Consider the following 19,805-nt stretch of genomic DNA (forward strand, 5'->3'; position numbering starts at 1 on the left):
AATGCTACAGCTAAACACACATAAACTAAGCTAAACTATGGGGCTTGTGGCGATGGAGAGACGCTGCGGCCTTCCCTTCCCACAGTCGGGTTGTTTAGGAATGCAGCCCAAAGCTGGTGGTAAACTCCATCTAAGGCTAAACACCGGCAAGGAGACCGATAGTGGACAAGTAGCCGTCTTCCGACGAAGCTCCGGCGAACACCCCGGTTTCTCGAGCGATCCCCCACGGCGTTCGGGACGCGATGCGCGCGCCTCCGTCCGGAGCAGAGCCATGCCCCGAATACGTTGCGGAGAGACGGCCAGGGTGGGTGAATATAACACCGGTACGAACATAGCTGCCGCCGCCACTTATCTCCGGTTCAACTCATCGTGCACTAGGGCGGCCGGACAGACTGAAGGGCACAAGCGGGAGGGGATGCCGGACGAGAGACGTTTTTTTAACGAAGTGACCCGAGAGCCCAAGCCCCGGATAAAAAAAAAAAAAATGCCGTTTATACGACCACCGTTCTTCGTAAAAAACATGCCGATTCCATGAGTTTCACCACAGACATTTGGACAAGTGATGTCAAGTAAGCATGCTTCGGCACAGTGGTTAGATGATATTTGTAACATGCACCAAACCACTCACAAGAAGTCAGTCAGTCAGTAATGCATTCAGTACTCTATAAATTTATGACATCTTAAACAGATCATTCTTCTTAAATCTAGTCAAATAATTTTCCCCATCTGGTTTTAAGTGTTAAATACTAATTAGCAGATGAATGATCCAGATTTTTCCACTTACTCAAAGTAAATTTTGCCTTTTATTTATTAAGCCCATACATCAAAAAATTTAAAAAAAAAAAAAAAAAGGTAATTTTTCACCTAAATCAAGAAAAAATGCTTTCAAACAATGTTTTGAACCATACCTATTGACCATTTCTGACTTTTTTTTTTTTTAGGATTAAGTATAATAATTTATTGCTTAAAACTAGGCTGTTAAGCTTATTTTCAGCTAGCTATTTTTTTTTCAAGAAATCTGAGTGAAATATACTTGTAGTGCTGGCAGATAATTTCACTTGTTTCCAATAGATTTACACTGAAAACAAGGGAATTTAACTAGTTTCAAGGAGGTCTGTTTTTGCATTGTAATAATGTTATATGTTAGGAATGGCATACTTTTAAAGGCGTTTTTGTGCAATTTAGGTATTTACTCTGTAAGTAATTGTTGCCAAATGTTTACCATTACATAAAGTCAGACAATCTGTCTTTATTTAGATGTTGGAATTTACTATTTGTTCACATTTGATGTTTAAAAAAGGTGCAATAAATTATATTTTTGCACAGTAATATTTTCTCTTGTGTATACTTTAAAATTTTTCATGAATCTTTCAAAAGAATTAGCGGCTTGACATTATCGGTTGGAACGAGGAGGAAATTATCGGTTATTGGTATCGGTTGAAAAATGTATTATGGTGCATCACTACACATTACGAATTCTAGCACATGATGAAAACCAGCAAGCTGCGTTGTCCAGCGTTTTGTCCGATTTTTTTGCCTTGTCCTACAACCAGCAAGTAGGAAGCAATAGCAGATTTCTGGTGGCTATGGCACTTCCCAAACTGTGTTGGAAGCCTCGATGGTAAACACGTTATCATAAAAGGACCGAGGCACTCTCAATCAGTGATGATGTATCAAGTGTGTAAACTTTTGTTGAAAATTAAACATCAAAACAACTCTTTTGACACCAAACCTGTGCTTTATTCTTCATATACTTAAAGTGAAAATGTAAGTCACAGCAAACAGCAAACATCTGAACAAAATAAATGGTAATGTGCACCAAACAAAAATACGCCATAAAGCGATAAAAAAGCTGGCAGTTTTTGGCAAGCTGGGTCACCGCTTCGTGTGGGTTGTTCGGTTCCGAACACACACATACTTGTCTCGGAGGTTCTTCCATTTTTTATGCATTCGCTGACCTCCAGCCCCGTATTTTCAGCAATCTCCTTTCACGAATTGCTTGCCATTTGGGAATCTTTATGATGCCTTGACAAAACATTGTACAGGTGGTCTTACTTGCGGACCTCTTCGGTGATCCTCTCGTTGGCTTGGTCCATTTTTGAGTGTAGCTCAAAAATGTTTGTAAATGGCGGCGATTTCGCGTTGAACCGGAAACCAATCACAGTCCAACTTATGTCATGTCACCACTTGTTGACGTGACGCGTAGTCAGGATTCTGTGGATGTGCACGTCAGGCTACGGCGCAGGGTCGTAAATCAGGTTTGCTTTGATGCCGTAGATCTGCCGCAGAAGCATAACTCAGCCTTAAATCGACCGACGCGGCTCCTCCCATTTTGTGCTTGTCGTGGACTGCTTATCGCTTTGGGCTGCCGCTAGTGCGAAGCAACCTTGAACGCAAAACTCCTTTTCTGACCTGTGTGACCTTTGACCTCATTACCCCAAAATGTAATGACTTCATCCTTTTTATCTTACAAACGTCCTGCACGTTTCATTAAGATCCCTTTATTCATTCTTGAGTTATCTTGAACACAAACATTCAGGCAAAAATACACAAGTATGGAACTGAGTAGATAACCTACAAAGAACGAATGTACAAAGTTAAAAAACAATCGGCATATTTCGGAGACCGCGATGATGACACATATGGCGTCATTACAGCACTCCGCAGGATCATCTACTTTTCTCTTGTGTTCTTGTTAATCCTATAATGATAGTGCTTTCCATTTCACCGATAGCATCTTTACATGAACAGATTAAGAGATTATCTGGTTTTTAACTAGGGAATATGAACCAGGTTACCACCAAAAACCTAATTACAAAAGTGTTAGTAGCTGCATGTAAACATGCTCATTATCTTTAAAGTATGAATCTGTTTCTGTTGACATCCATATCTGCATGTTTCTTCATCTGTGTGTGCATTGATGTTTGCGTGAATTTGCTTTATGCCTTACAAAGTGCCAGAGTATGCGCCTGTCAGACGTACACCGAAAAGCTCAGCTGTGGCGGGGCATCGTCAGCATCAGTCTGATCGAAGGTCGCGGCCTCCAGCCTATGGACTCAAACGGCCGAAGTGACCCTTACGTCAAATTTAGGATGGGCCACCAAAAGTACAAGAGCAAGGTAAACACGTTACTGCACGACTTGTTCACAACCTTATTCATTAAATGTAATCCATTTGTTTGAACTCAGGCAATTTCCAAAACACTAAATCCTCAATGGAGAGAACAGTTTGACTTTCATATGTATGAGGAGCAAGGAGGCTATGTGGACATTACGGTCTGGGACAAAGATGCTGGCAAGAAAGACGACTTCATGGGAAGGTATGGAATTATTGTTCCAAAACAACAGAATATAATTTTGGTAAGAAGGACTGGACACAAATATTTAATATTTGGGCCGCCAACATGAATGTGTGATCAGCATAGGGTTGCCAACGGTCCCTTGAAAAACAGAATTGTCCGGTATTCAGAAACAAAAGTACGTGTCCAGTATTGAGCTTTAAGGGACGCGCTTTGTCCCGTACTACCATGAAACCGGAAAATTAGTGTCATATTTATAGAATGAATGAATGCTTGTATGGTGCATTACAAGAATATGCAGGGAAACGCATTCACCAGCCTCTCCTGCTTTTTGACCAATGAGTTGACGGAACAATGACAATAAGAAATCCTACTGATCTTATTGGTCGATGTACTGTTGCTTGCCATGATGATGGTGAAAGACAATAAAATAGTTTGGGAGATAAGATGTTTGAGTGAAGCTTGAGTAAAAAGCATGTTAAAAATAATGATCATTTGTTTTCTTGTTCTTCCCTGTGTACTTTATTTTTGCTAATTGTATTATATTTTTGTGTTCCGTCAATTTCATTTGCATTACCACATTAAAATTGGAGTGATCATTTGTGAAGATGTTATTGCTGAGGGGAATGAATAATTTTGATTGCACTTCTAGGAAAAAAAGTATTTAAAACAAACACAGGCACACACGCAAAAAGGCTCAGGGCCTTGAAAGGGAAGTTCAGAATTTTTCACATTAGGCTTAATGTTTGAGTTAGGGGAGGTTTAATTAGTCGGTGGAGTTGGTTTCAAAGAATTCCGTGCAGTTTGTTGTTTTTTTTTTTTGTGGCAGGGCTAGCGCGAGTCAATAGTGCTGGCTGGCATGCCAATAAAAAATGATATTAACAGATCTAAAATAGTCAAATCAATTCAAAATGTAGATCATTGTTCGAAACACCCATGTGGCCAAAACTATGTCACAATGTCGTGCATGTGTTGTTTTTTTCAAGACTCCGGAGTGGTTAAGCTAGCGCGAGTCAATGGGGTTTGCTATCATGCGAAGAAAAAACAACATATGCACGCATGAGAATCACGATGACCCATGCAATCAATAGTGTTGGCTATGCTCTCAGGATAAAGTTATCAAAACTTACCATTGCATGTCAATAATTGTAGCATGAACGGCAACATTTGTAATACAGCAGCTCTGCAGGGATCATGCTAAGCAAGCAGGATGGAGTGACGTTGCATCGTTTTTTTCACCGCTGATTTTTTTTAATCAGGAATGAAAGGGACTCCCCATCCCCCAAATCAATCACCGTGATCCACTGTACTGTTTACTCTTTGATCATGACATGACTTCGTTTGAACAGTTGGATCTGGGTTTTATTGGCATGCTAGCAACGTCATTGACTCTGTAACATGTGGCAGGGCAGGACGAGTGCATAAAAAGTAAAAAGGAGCAGACTACTTATGCACTTTTATTGTACAAAAAAAAAAAAAAAAATAGATTCAACCGCTCAATCAGCTCAACCACTCGTCACTCGGGAGTACAACGGTCCGTGCAAAAGCTGTCACAATGAACTCCAACAAAAAGTGAGTAGTAACAGAAAAAGAAAAACATTTCATATAAATAAAAAGGCTCCACCGTGTGGTGGATGTCATTTGCCACTCCGGAGCCCTAAAACATAGACTTCATAATATACTGACGGGACACGGGGCGCATGGCCGATTAATAGGGGGCTTATCTCCTTCAAAGTTGACCGAGTGGAAACACAGACAGAGAGCTTTTTATGTTGAAAATTCTTGTGAATAAATGCTTAAATCCCTGAATTCTTTATAGATATGGACGTAAAACAGTCTTGATTCATGGTTAAAAGTAAAAAAACGGGCATTTGGCATTTCCATCCATCCATCCATCCATTATCTTCCGCTTATTCCGGGGTCGGGTCGCGGGGGCAGCAGCTTCAGCAGTGAAGCCCAGACTTCCCTCTCCCCAGCCACTTCAGCCAGCTCCTCCGGCGGGATTCCAAGGCGTTCCCAGGCCAGCCGAGCGACATAGTCTCTCCAGCGTGTCCTGGGTCGACCCCGGGGCCTCCCGCCGGTGGGACATGCCCGGAACACCTCTCCAGGGAGGAGTCCAGGAGGCATTCGAACCAGATGCCCGAGCCACCTCAACTGGCTCCTCTCAACGCGGAGGAGTAGCGGCTCGACACCAAGCCCCTCCCGGATGACCGAGCTTCTCACCCTATCTCTAAGGGAGAGCCCGGACACCCTGCGGAGGAAACTCATTTCGGCCGCTTGTATCCGGGATCTTGTTCTTTCGGTCACGACCCACAGCTCGTGACCATAGGTGAGGGTAGGAACGTAGATCGACCGGTAAATCGAGAGCTTCGCCTTTTGGCTCAGCTCCTTCTTCACCACAACGGACCGGTGCAGAGTCCGCATCACTGCAGACGCTGCACCGATCCGCCTGTCAATCTCCCGTTCCCTCCTACCCTCACTCGTGAACAAGACCCCAAGATACTTGAACTCCTCCACTTGGGGCAGGATCTCCTCCCCGACCCGGAGAGGGCATGCCACCCTTTTCTGGCTGAGGACCATGGTCTCGGATTTGGAGGTGCTGATCTTCATCCCAACCGCTTCACACTCGGCTGCGAACCGCCCCAATGAGAGTTGGAGGTCACGGCTTGATGAAGCCAACAGCACCACATCATCCGCAAAAAGCAGAGATGAAATGCTGAGGCCACCAAACCGGACACCCTCAACGCTTCGGCTGCGCCTAGAAATTCTGTCCATAAAAATTATGAACAGAATCGGTGACAAAGGGCAGCCTTGGCGGAGTCCAATCCTCACTGGGAACGAATTCGACTTACTGCCGGCAATGCGGACCAGACTCTGACACCGGTCGTACAGGGACCGAACAGCCCTTACCAAGGGGCTCGGTACCCCGTACTCCCGGAGCACCCTCCACAGGACTCCCCTAGGCACACGGTCGAACGCCTTCTCCAAATCCACAAAACACATGTAGACTGGTTGGGCGAACTCCCATGCACCCTCAAGGACCCTGCCGAGGGTGTAGAGCTGGTCCACTGTTCCACGGCCGGGACGAAAACCACACTGCTCCTCCTGAATCCGAGATTCGACTTCCCGACGGACCCTCCTCTCCAGCACCCCTGAATAGACTTTACCGGGGAGGCTGAGGAGTGTGATCCCTCTATAATTGGAACACACCCTCCGGTCCCCCTTTTTGAAAAGAGGGACCACCACCCCGGTCTGCCAATCCAGAGGCACTGTCCCCGATGTCCACGCGATGTTGTAGAGGCGTGTCAGCCATGACAGCCCTACAACATCCAGAGCCTTTAGGAACTCCGGGCGGATCTCATCTACCCCCGGGGCCTTGCCACCGAGGAGCTTACCAACTGCCTCAGTGACTTCAACCCAGAGATCGAAGAGCCCACCTCAGAGTCCCCAGACCCTGCTTCCTCAAAGGAAGGCGTGTCGGTGGAATTGAGGAGGGCTTCGAAGTATTCTCCCCACCGACTCACGACGTCCCGAGTCGAGGTCAGCAGTACACCATCTTCACTATACACAGTGTTAATGGTGCACTGCTTCCCTCTCCTCAGACGCCGGATGGTGGACCAGAATTTCCTCGAAGCCGTCCGGAAGTCGTTTTCCATGGCCTCGCCGAACTCCTCCCATGTCCGAGTTTTTGCCTCAGCGACCGCCAAAGCCGCAGTCCGCTTGGCCAGCCGGTACCTGTCAGCTGCCTCCGGAGTCCCACAGGCCAAAAAGGCCCGATAGGCCTCCTTCTTCATCTTGACGGCATCCCTTACCACTGGTGTCCACCAGCGGGTTCGGGGATTGCCACCCCGACAGGCACCAACCACCTTACGGCCACAGCTCTGATCGGCCGCCTCAACAATAGAGGTGCGGAACATGGCCCACTCGGACTCAATGTCCCCCACCTCCCCCGGGACACGGGAGAGGTTCTGCCGGAGGTGGGTGTTGAAACTCTTTCTGACAGGGGATTCCGCCAGACGTTCCCAGCAGACCCTCACAATGCGTTTGGGCCTGCCGGGTCTGGCCAGCAACTTCCCCCGCCATCGGAGCCAACACACCACCAGGTGGTGATCAGTTGACAGCTCCGCCCCCTCTTCACCCGAGTGTCCAAAACATGTGGCCGCAAGTCCGATAACACGATTACAAAGTCGATCATTGAACTGCGGCCTAGGGTGTCCTGGTGCCAAGTGCACATATGGACACCCCTATGTTTGAACATGGTGTTCGTTATGGGCAAACCGTGACGAGCACAGAAGTCCAATAACAGAACACCACTCGGGTTCTGATCGGTGGGGCCGTTCCTCCCCATCACGCCCCTCCAGGTCTCACTGTCATTGCCCACGTGAGCGTTGAAGTCCCCCAGTAGAACGAGGGAGTCCCCAGAGGGGGCGCTCTCCAGCACACCCTCCAAGGACTCCAAAAAGGGTGGGTATTCTGAGCTGCTGTTAGGTGCATAAGCGCAAACAACAGTCAAAACCCGTCCCCCCACCCGAAGGCGGAGGGAGGCTACCCTCTCGTCTACCGGGGTAAACCCCAACGTACAGGCACCAAGCCGGGGGGCAATAAGTATGCCCACACCTGCTCGGCGCCTCTCACCGTGGGCAACTCCAGAGTGAAAGAGAGTCCAACCCCTCTCGAGAGGATTGGTACCAGAACCCAAGCTGTCTGTGGAGGAGAGTCCAACTATATCTAGTCGGAGTTTCTCTGCCTCACCCACCAGCTCAGGCTCCTTCCCTGCCAGAGAGGTGACATTCCATGTCCCAAGAGTTAGCTTCTGCAGCTGGGGGTTGGACCGCCAAGGCCCCCGCCTTTGGCTGCCGCCCAACTCTCTGCGCACCCGACCCCTTTGGCCCCTCCCACAGGTGGTGAGCCCATGGGAAGGGGAACCCATGTTGCCTTTTCGGGCTGTGCCCGGCCGGGCCCCATGGGGACAGGCCCGGCCACCAGACGCTAGCCTTCGAGCCCCACCTCCAGGCCTGGCTCCAGAGGGGGGCCCCGGTAACCCGCGTCCGGGCAAGGGAAACTGGAGTTCATGTATTTTTTTCATCATAAGGAGTCATTTTGAGCCACGCTTAGTCTGGCCCCTCACCTAGGACCTGTTTGCTATGGGTGACCCTGCCAGGTGCTTAAAGCCCCAGACAACCTAGCTCCTAGGACCATTGGGACACGCAAACCCCTCCACCATGATAAGGTGATGACTCACAGAGGAGCATTTGGCATTTGGCATTTATTTTATGTAAATATTGCGAATTATGACGCCAATGCCGTAGCGGTTAATTTCTCCCATTGATTTCTTTCACAACGTTTCAAAATGCATGCATGGTACGAAAAATATAATAATTACCTTGAATCCTCAAACAAATCTCTCCTGAGACAATCCTTCCTGTTTGTATGCGGTACAGCTTTCGTACTTTTTCAACCTAAATCCGGCATTGAATCGCTGCGTGTGTTTAAGAATAACTGCGACCGACTTCGACCGACTGAAGTGGAGTGTGGGACGGCCCCCTACTTGAAGGCGTGGTGCAGTGTCTGGAGAATGTGTCCCGTCACTATCAGTATGAAGTCTATGCCTGAAACTAACAAATAAGTAAGAAATTGCACGGGATTTGTTTAAACCAACTCCCCCGACTAATTAATCTCCCGCTAAATCGAAGATTAAGCCAAATATCAAAAATTCTGAACTTTTCTTTAAGGGTTAAATTATACTGTTGTAAATTTAGCAAAACATATGTTAATTTTAATCTAGTATTTTTTTGTATTAAAAATACGTACATTTTTGATAATTTATATTTTTTCATGTGTTTGAACCACTCAAATATGTACCTAATTATTTTAAGGTTTGAGTAAAATTATTATAATATTTAGATTATTCGTAATTTAAGAACACTTAGAAAAACACATAGAAAAAAAATAATTCAAGGGTGACGGTTATTGGGCCAATGACCAATGAGGTCTGCCAACTCTAGACCTGCACTTCACTGCTAACATATACGGATGATGACTTTGCTTTAGCACACCTTTTTTTATGTGCATGTGTACTTCAGGTGTACAATCGACCTGTCTCTACTGAGTAAAGAACACACGCACAAGCTGGAGTTGCCGCTAGAGGAAGGCGAAGGCGTGCTGGTGATGCTGGTGACGCTCACAGCTTCTGCTGCCGTCTCCATCTCGGACCTGTCGGTCAACGTGCTGGACGACCCTCACGAGAGACACCAGATCAAGCAGAGATATGTGAGTTGAATGAATAAGGATGGTCTGCCATTGACCATAGTCGGTCCCAGTCAATATGGATCAAACGTCTATAGCCGTCAATGGTACTGTAATGCTGATAACGCACTGGAATCTCCACATGCAGTGACAACGTAAGATCAGACGGGGGTGCTGTATGACCGAGAAATACACCGTCGCCCTCTGCACTCACAAAATGGGGGGTTTGGCATGTGTTTGTGTGTAATAGGGGGTGAGAGGTAAAGGCTGAGGGTTCCACTGGAAGGGAAGTCGTGTAAAATGAAAAGAAAAAGCTATTTCACCTCTCTCTCAAGTCGTACAAACCTCGTTTTTCTGCTCGGCTGAAGGTCCACTTTTCTTTCCTTCCTTTTACGGGACTACATTTCCTCCTACTACTTGCCATCACGGTGCCCCACTCAGCGTCATCATCTCTTTGTCTGTGTCCAAATCGGCCTTCCTGTAACATGGTGAAATAGAGACTTGAAAGTATCCAGCCATTACAATAATAGTACTTCTTTTACCCACAAAAGCCGTTTTCTTGTTACAGAATTTAATAAAGATGTGCAGTATTAAATAGGTCTGTTAAGATTTAAGTATCAGCACTAATATAGAATAATTCTGTTTGAAGACCACTAATCTGCCTTGTTCAGATATGGGTCTTCTATTTTTAAACGTTTGATAATTAAAAAAAGAAAAAAAACAAAAACACATTCTGTTATGTGATGACCAGTGTTGTTAATAACGGCGTTACAATATAACGGCGTTACTAACGGCGTTATTTTTTTCAGTAATGAGTAATCTAATTAATTACTTTTCTCATCTTGGCAACGCCGTTACCGTTACTGAGGCGGGAAAGGCGTGCGTTACTATGCGTTACTAAGTTGGTTGAATAAAAAAAAGTCTGAGAGAAACGGACTCACGGGGACGAGAGCAGAGCAGGAGTGGGGAAGACGCCGTTGCAACCGCGATGCTAGGTGGCTCCAATAATACCTGACTGCAGCCATAGCCGACAAACTACACCCACATGACACGGTAGATATCATATTATAGAACTAGATGCAAATGGCAGACACTGCTGCATTGCCAACATGTTTTAAGGACTACATGCGTTTGTAAACAGCCGCCATCTTAAAGCAGTAGACCTCTCAGGAAGGCCCTGATGTAGAGATCCTTCTTAGCGAACCTAAGTAATTTTTTTAAATCTAAAATGCTCCTAAATCGGCAAAATCTTAACTTAAATCTATCTTTAAATGATGAAACAATTTTAAAACTTACACATGTTTAAAGTAGACAGAAGGGAACTAATGCAATAACGGGAGAAATTTTAACTTTAACGATTGATTCACAACTTTAAATGACTTCCACACATAGCAAAGGTTACTAGCTAGTTATCGCAATACCCATGTGTCTAGTTAAGTGGAGGGTAAAGAATTGGGCTAGGGCCAATTGTCCCCCAAACCCTTTAAGCTTCACATTGTGTGACCTGTGTTTTTTTTTTTTTTTTTTTTTTTTTTTTTTTTAAGGAAAAAAAAAAAATCACTAGTTACTTTGCCAAGTAACTAATTACTCTTACATTCAGGTAACTGAGTTACTAACGCAATTACTTTTTGGGAGAAGTAATTTGTAACTGTAATTAATTACTTTTTTAAAGTAAAATTAACAACACTGCATGGCACTAAATGCGTTAGTAGACAGCCGCCATCTTAAAGCAGTAGACTTTTTAGGACGGCTCTGTTGTAGAGAACCTTCCTAGCAAACCTAAGTAACTTTTTATCTAAAATTCTTCTAAATCGGCAAAATCTTGACTTGAATCTATCTTTAAATGATGAAACAGTTTTAAAACTTTCATATGTCGAAAGTAGAGAGAAGGGAACAAATGCAATGATGGGAGCAATTTTAACAACTTTTAACAGTTGATTCAGGGTAAAGGGTAAATTAGGGTAAAGAATTGGGCTCGGGCCAATTGTACCAAAAACCTTCACAAAAAACTTCACATAGTGTGGCCAATGTTTTTGTTTTTTTTTTGAGGGAAAAAAAAAAAAAGTAATTATCACCAATTACTTTGCCAAGTAACTAATTACTCTTACATTCAGGTAATTGAGTTACTAACGCAATTACTTTTTGGGAGAAGTAATTTGTAACTATAATTAATTACTTTTTTTCAGTAAGATTAACAACACTGGTGATGACACATAATGAATGTGGTTTGTTATTTGAAACTTATGTAAGATATACAGTAATATATATACATATATTTTTTTACTGAAACTGAACATGATTATGTATTGTCTATTTACCAAAAATTTAAGATACTACACCCATAGTTGATAAATGAAGGCTAAACAGTACTTTGGCAAAAACCTAAAATATCAGTAAAGGCTGTAAAATAACACATGGCAAAACATAGAACTTTCTTTTTTTTTTTTTTGTATTATAATTCCGTTTTGAAAAAAAATAAGATGAATAGATAAAAGTTACATAGCAGTTCAGTTATTAAACAAAATTGAACAGCTGCAGCAATATGTAGCCTTATTTATAAAAGGATAATCATTAAGAGAATATAGAAAGATTAGCAGAAGACATATTATTGTCAGACACACACACACACACACACACACACACACACACACACACACACACACACACGGCGGAAAACACAGACAAGGCTGAAAAAGCAGTTTCTGCTCTTGCACCCCCTAAAATAAACTGCTGTATTTTAAGCCAAAAGAACTGTTGTGTTTGATAGAACAATATGTCTATGTGCTGCCATAGCAGATTCATGGCACATTAAGCCCCCAAACTATTTCTAATTTGTCCGTTTTACCCTGGAAACCCCCGTTTACAGACATCGCGGAACCGCTTTTGTTTCAACCCAGCTACAAAAAGAAGGTGAGTAATTGTATTTATTATTTGAAATGTCATTTTTATCTTAGAATCAATAATTGATGTCTAATATTTAGTTTAAAAAAAAAAAACACTTAAAAAAATTATTCACTCGCATATTTGAAACTTTCAAACAAACTACGTCACTATGTAAAAAATAGTGTCTGTAAATAGGTCACAGATATCTACCTCATAAAAATCGCTTGATTGTATTTTTTTTGTCGCATTTTCCACGATATTTAAAGAGGATAAATAATCGATCTAAACAAAAAAAAATGGGGGGAAAAAACAAACGTTTAAAAGGGTAAACATTTGAAAAAGAAAATCTTGACCGCTCCTTGATGTCTGCGATTTCTGCATTGTGACCCTTGTTATAGTACCGTTTTTCTCCCATTTAATCCCCCAAAAGTCCGGCTGTGGCCATCCACAGCTGTCTCTTGACACACAGTGAGAAAGAGTCTTTGGATCAAAACAAGGCAAGAACGCAATAATATCTTGTTAAAATCATGGTTTCTCTCATGCTCTCACCTCGAGTAAGTGTTCAGGGGTTTAAATGTTTTTTTTTTTTTTTTTTTTTTTTTTTTTTTTTGTAAATGGACCTCCTGTTCAACATTTTAAGCTTTCCAATGATGTATCACACATGCATATAGGACAATTTTTAAATTTGGCCAAATTGGGGGGCTTCAAGTCACCTGATTGTTTTCCGCCATATATATATATATATATATATATATATATATATATATATATATATATATATATATATATATATATATATATATATATATATATATATATATATATATATTAGGGCTGTCAAACGATTAAAATTTTTAATCGAGTTAATTACAGCTTAAAAATTAATTAATCGTAATTAATCGCAATTAATCGCAATTCAAACATCTATAAAATATGCCATATTTTTCTGTAAATTATATATATATTCTGTAAAATAAATTGTTGGAATGGAAAGATAAAATATATACATTCAACGTACGGTACAAAAGGACTGTAGTGGGCATTTCACTCTACTGTCATTTAAATCTGTCTATGCTGTCCTCACTCCGAAGCGTCTACTTTTTCCAAAGCTAGACAGCTAGTGAACGACGCCTTAATAATTAGACTTCTTCCTTTTTCATCTGATTTATTAATAAAATGGCCTCAGACCATTGTCCTCTTTAGACCGTCGTAAAACTACAAAAAAAAGTACACAAGCATTGCATTAGCAACAACGTTAGCTTAGCACGCTATACAGGTTCACTAAACATAAACAAAAAGCGTCTCATACAAAAAATATAACATTTCGCTTTCTAACATAATATGTACATTCTTTACAACAACCATATTTACGGACAAATCTTGTCCAAAGATCATATAAGCACAACATTATCAGCCCGAGACGTCGTGCAGACATAATGAACTGGAAAGAAAACTATAAACCATGTCGCAAAGCGACCACAAGAGTTCGCTGTTGGACAGCACAAAATGTCTTGCTGTAAAACTTACCAAAAGGCAGAATACTTTCTGAGCGGGACATGAGCGTTAATTGCGTCAAATATTTTAACGTGATTAATTCAAAAAATTAATTACCGCGCGTTAACGCGATAATTCTGAGATCAAGGGTTCAATCCCGGGCTTCGGCCTTCCTGTGTGGAGTTTGCATGTTCTCCCCGTGCCTGCGTGGGTTTCCTCCGGGAACTCCGGTTTCCTCCCACATCCCAAAAACATGCATGGTAGGCTGATTGAACACTCTAAATTGTCCGTAGGTATGAGTGTGTGCGTGAATGGTTGTATGTCTCCTTGTGCCCTGCGATTGGCTGGCAACCAGTTCAGGGTGTCCCCTGCCTACTGCCCGTAGTTGGCTGGGATAGGCTCCAGCACCTCTGCGACCCTCGTGAGGAAAAGCGGCATGGAAAATGGATGGATGGATATATATATATATATATATATATATATATATATATATATATATATATATATATATATATATATATATATACACACACACACATATATGTATATATATATATATATATATATATATATATATATATATATATATATACACACATATATATTTACACACACACACACACATATATATATATGTATATATATGTATGTATATATATATACAGTACATTTTACAGTTTATATTGGCAAAGCTATTAAAACATTTGGTAATGTATTGTTTCAATGGCCACTTATAATGTAGTAATTTCACCTAATTACATTTTTTAAATACAGTATACACTTAGCATTGTATGCATTATTATGCTTATAATTGAGTTCAATTGTTAAGGCCACATTAATTTTAAGTTAAAAGTGTAATAAACCTCTTGTATTGGCTCGAGCAGGTGTCCTTAATAAAATGGCATGATTGTTGAATAGAGCAAACACTAACATGGAGTACATACAGTGTACACAGTGCATTTGCACTTAGTTTACATGAGTATTTGAAGCGCAAACTACTTTGAATGCAGCGAGCAGCTTTGCTATATGCAACATGGTGCAATACGCTCACTTAGTGACAATTGCCTTGGATGTGCTATTGCTCACCGTAACCTTTCTTTCATCACTAATTACCGCTTCCCAGACGTGCAGGGAGACAGCCCGTACAGGAGAGGGAGAGATTTATGTATTATGATGGCAAAGGAGCATACACACTAATGGCTCTTAATGGGCCTGGGGTGCCGGCCACCAGAAGGGTGGACGGGAGGAGGAGGACGTGGTGACCTCCGCTGAAGAGTGGTGACACACACATGCGCACACGCATGCTAGGATAAAGGACACCAGCAGATAGATGCTTGTACACTTTTGTGAATACCGTATTTTTTGGACTATAAGTCGCAGTTTCAAAGTTTGGCCACGGGTGCGACTAGAGCAACTAATACGTGAAATTATTAACGCATTTAACTAATCACGAAATTATTAATGCATTTAGTGATTTGGAGTGACACTGATGGTTTGGTAAACTTGTTAGCATGTTCGTTACACTATCGTTATCTGCATAACTCTTAATAGCTATGTTACGTTAACATGCCGGACACCTTCTCAGTTTGTTGTTTATGCGTCATGTAACGTTCTTATACCATACACTTATTCAGCCCGTTGTTCTCTATTCTATTTTTATTAATTTAATCATACTGTCTTTCAAGATGACATGTCTGTTCATGGTGTTGGATTTTATCGAATACATTTTCAAAATGCGACTTATAGGCTATATGTTTTTTTTCCCTCTTCATTGCACATTGTTTTGGCACGTGCGACTTATATTCAGGTGCGACTTACATTCATAAAAATACGGTAGGCCTAAGTAAAATCAATAGGGACCTATATGTCGACACTGTGTGATCAGTTGTACCGTTGTACAGTTGTAGGTATAGTTTTGAAAAATTGTTATCCCAGAAATATTGACGTACTATGGCTAGATTCATACTGCAGGTCTTAATGCATGAATCCGATTTTTTGGTGTTTTTCCGACTCGAGTGAGGCAGTAACTTGACGGTCTGAACGCGACAAGTCGCATAGAAGTGGACCATTTCAAATTCGATCTCGGTCATTTTCGTATGTGGTTTAAATCTGATCTGGGCCTCATTTTTCCAGAATGTGACTTTGGTCTGAACTATCAAGTCTCCCAAATCGCAATTCATGCAGCAATTATGTCAGCGAAGAGCGAGAGGCATGGAGGACAGCAGCTATGTAGCGGTACAGTAGCATTAGCGCTTAGCTTGAACTTGGCTTTCTGGGAAGAGGCAAGCTTGACAACAATCAGAATTAAAATTAAAAGGGGGGGGGCTGCGGGGGTCAAGCCCGAGAATAATCGGTTTTCTTTCTGTGTGGTAAATGAGCATTACTGTATTTTAATATTGCTTACATGGCCGAGAGTCGGGGCAAACTGACCATATGTGTGTGCGGGCATGCACGACACACACACATGCGGTGCATGTGTTCTATCACTCCATATGAACTTTGAATATAAGACTAAACGGGGATTATTTATGTCTGTTATTTGTGTCCTCTTTTTGGAAATCAAAGTATGATCACCCTAGAACGGTGCAGAGCCAGAATGTGTAGTCATTTGTTTTGATGCTTCTGCGCACGCGGGTCAGTTTGCTAAGCACGTGTCAGACTGTGAGTCAATGCGCAATACTTGAACGTGCTCATTGGACAAATGCGGTCCGAACGGGCACGCCAAAAAAACAGATTTGACAAAAAAATCGGAATTGTGCATTAATACCTGCAGTATGAACCTAGCCTATGAGAAACACTGAAACAATAGAAAACTATAAGAGCTTTTTTTAATAGCTAAAGAAGATCAAAAGTTTCCCAAAGGGCTTACAAAACTGACATTAAAAAATACATTAATATTAGGATATTAAGTTATATCACAATATTAACTCATACACTGCCAATGACAGCGATAGACATCATACTGTATAAACATTATTTATATTCATACTGTAGCTCTAGACATTTTAAACCAGTCTTAAATTAACCTAACATTCAATTTAATGTACATGTGAGAGTAAAACATTAAACGAACCAGCACAGAATATTCGAACTTGAAACTATTTTGTGTATCGCCATTAGAACAGTGGGGGATGAAGTGCCCCCCCCCCCCCTTTTTTTTTGTTAGTGAAGAAAAAAATATATACGGGGCAAAAAAATGAATAAGTAAAAGTACAAAAGTACTTGCTTTACAGTGTACTTTACAATTAAATCTATCCATCTATGTATGTATATAAATATAAAAAAATATATAAGTAAATACATACAGTATATATACTGTACAGAGGTCTCAGCCAATATTCAAAGAAAGGACCAGAAACTTAATTGACTGCTCAGTTTTATTTAAAACTGTGCAGAATGGAAAAAACAAGAAATAAAATTGATTGCACTGTAAACAGAAGCTTAACAGGCTCAAAAAAACAAGTTTAATGGCAGATTGCAAGCAACTCTCAGGTGCATACGTCCACCAACTGTACAATAGTGTGTAGCATCCATCTGAAGGTGCGCTGCTCTCACTATTCGTTTTTATTGTTCAATATCTTGTTCACCTGCCTAATCATGCTTGTACTCGTGTTGCTGCCTCCAGTGCTCAATTACGGTATAGTTGCACAGGGCTTATCAATTGCGCCGGAAGCATGAAAACAAAACTATCAATTCACAATGAGAGAAAAACAAACAAAAGTAACGTGCAATGCAGGCAACAATTTGAAAAGTAAAAAGTTCAGATACGTGCTGTGAAATGTAGTGAAGTAAAAGTAAAAAGTACCACTTAATATTTTTATTCAAGTACGTACAGATATGCAAAAACTGTACTTTGTTACTTCCCAGCACTGCATTTGAAAGATACTTATGAAATTAAACAGAGCCATCATCACATCACGCTACTCTTGCATGAACATTCAAATGTAGTCGCCCTTTAGTTTGCCTCCTTCAAGCTGTTGTTTTCTCTTCTTAAGTATTCTCAAAAGCGTTTGTATCTTTCTAGAAATCATGCCTTAGAACAAAGACTTCCCCATCCTCAGTATTCCCTCACTCTCTCTCTCTCTCTGCCCCTTCGCTCTCACACACTCTCGCCTCTCATCTCCTTTACAGAGCTTTTGGACAATGATATCGCCTGAAACAGGCAGAGTCTGACAGAGTTGGTAATAATGAATTAAGTCTGTAGCCTGGCCTGACTCTGAGATTTAAATTATAATTACTCCTGTGGGGATGGACAGGGTTATTGCCAGAGAGGGAGAGAAATAAATTGAAGTGAAGTGCATTTCCACTCTTGCTTTTAAGACACGCCGACATGCTCCTCAATTTGGCCTCAGTGTACCTGAGTGTTTGGGCAGGAACAAAAACGTCTTTCTGTCACAGTGTGTGTGTGTGTAGCTGATAGGGCTGTTACTTTTGGATAAAAATGGTTTGGAACAAACACCTAATTCGTTTTCTACTATGTGGAATCAATAAACGGTGAGTTGAGACCACTGTGGTATCAATCAGGCCTGTATACTAACCTAAGCATTTGAAATTGTTGAGTATCGCTACCATACACTAACCTCTTCTCCCTCCAATGTTCTTTAGATGAAGCTAGAACCCAAGTTGCTTCTTTTGCGTTTTGCTGAATGTGCAGTGGGTACAAAAAAACTGTGTTCAGAATGAGCCAATTACAATCAAACCAATGTAAAATGGGAGTTATCACACATCTGTCACCATTTTAAGTGCCTTTGATTAACCCACAATAAAGACAATCCAGTATGATGGAAAGCCAGAGTTGATCCTGAAATTTCATCTGATTGAAACAAAATTTCCCACGTGGGACATAATCCTCGAATGAAATCAAGGTTGAACGTTTAGGCCAAAAGGTACGCTTGCCACATTCAACCATAAACAATAATTACCATAACAGTTGGGAACCATCACGGCTTTCTACATCTTCAGAGATGGTCTTGGAGTATTCTGCACGATATTTCATTCAATTTAGTCAGTACATCAACTACATTTGCTGTTATATGTGACCTACTCAAGTATATTGTCAAATTCACGTTAGCAACAAAAGGGTTACTATCTTGAATGTGACAATATATCGAAAAGGTGATATATCGCAATACTTTGTAGCCCAAAAGGTTATCGATTCGGTTATCAATGTTGATTTTGATATCAAAATCTTGCATTAGAATAGTGTCTACATTAGCTCACTGGCGCTAGACATCCAATTCATTTTGACTGGATTGGACGTCTAGCGCTGTCAATGGCACTGAAACCTGAGCATGCACAGCCAGTCTTTTGTAGGCATTTACAGGTCACTTACTGTTCATTTTAGGGCATTTAGGAGTTATTTCCTGTTGATTTGGAGTCACTTTCTATTCATTTGGGGACATTCTTGAGTCACTTCCTTTTTAGTAACACAAAATCAACAGGAAGTGACCTGTAATTGGCCCAAAATCAACAGGAAGTAACCCGTAAATGTCCCAAGAGGAAAAGGAAGTGACCAAAAATTAATAGGAAATTACGTGAAATGCCCCAAAATGAACTCATTGCCTGGCATTGGGTGCCACTGATGGCCATAGACGTCCAATCCGTTTGAAGTGGATTTGATTCAAATGGATTGGACGTCTACTAGTCATAAATCCATTGTAATTCACAGAAGAAGGATGAAAATAGGTTGTTTTTCTGTTTATTAGTTGTTTTGTAGAATACCCTACAATGATTTCCTGACCCATGTCTCGATAATTGCTGCATCGCCATATCGTGAGATCATTATCGTGAGCCTTGTATCACAAATCTTATTGTATCGTGAGGTACCCAGAGGTTCCCACCTCTAATTCTGACAGCATATTATCCAATCAGAATTGTCAATCTC

The 19,805-nt window shown here is 41.6% G+C and overlaps 1 protein-coding gene across 3 annotated transcripts in view; it reads left to right on the forward strand.

Annotated features, from left to right (window-relative positions):
• Positions 1–19,805, forward strand: part of LOC130913862 (multiple C2 and transmembrane domain-containing protein 1) — a 266,167-nt gene that overhangs the window by 93,082 nt on the left and 153,280 nt on the right. For all 3 annotated transcript variants that reach the window (XM_057832765.1, XM_057832766.1, XM_057832767.1), the window contains 3 exons: positions 2,955–3,119; positions 3,189–3,319; positions 9,382–9,568. In XM_057832765.1, the coding sequence (XP_057688748.1) occupies positions 2,955–3,119; positions 3,189–3,319; positions 9,382–9,568 (483 nt within the window). The remainder of the gene's footprint in view (positions 1–2,954; positions 3,120–3,188; positions 3,320–9,381; positions 9,569–19,805) is intronic.

This window comes from Corythoichthys intestinalis, chromosome 3 (assembly GCF_030265065.1).
Source record: "Corythoichthys intestinalis isolate RoL2023-P3 chromosome 3, ASM3026506v1, whole genome shotgun sequence".
Lineage (NCBI taxonomy): Eukaryota > Metazoa > Chordata > Actinopteri > Syngnathiformes > Syngnathidae > Corythoichthys > Corythoichthys intestinalis.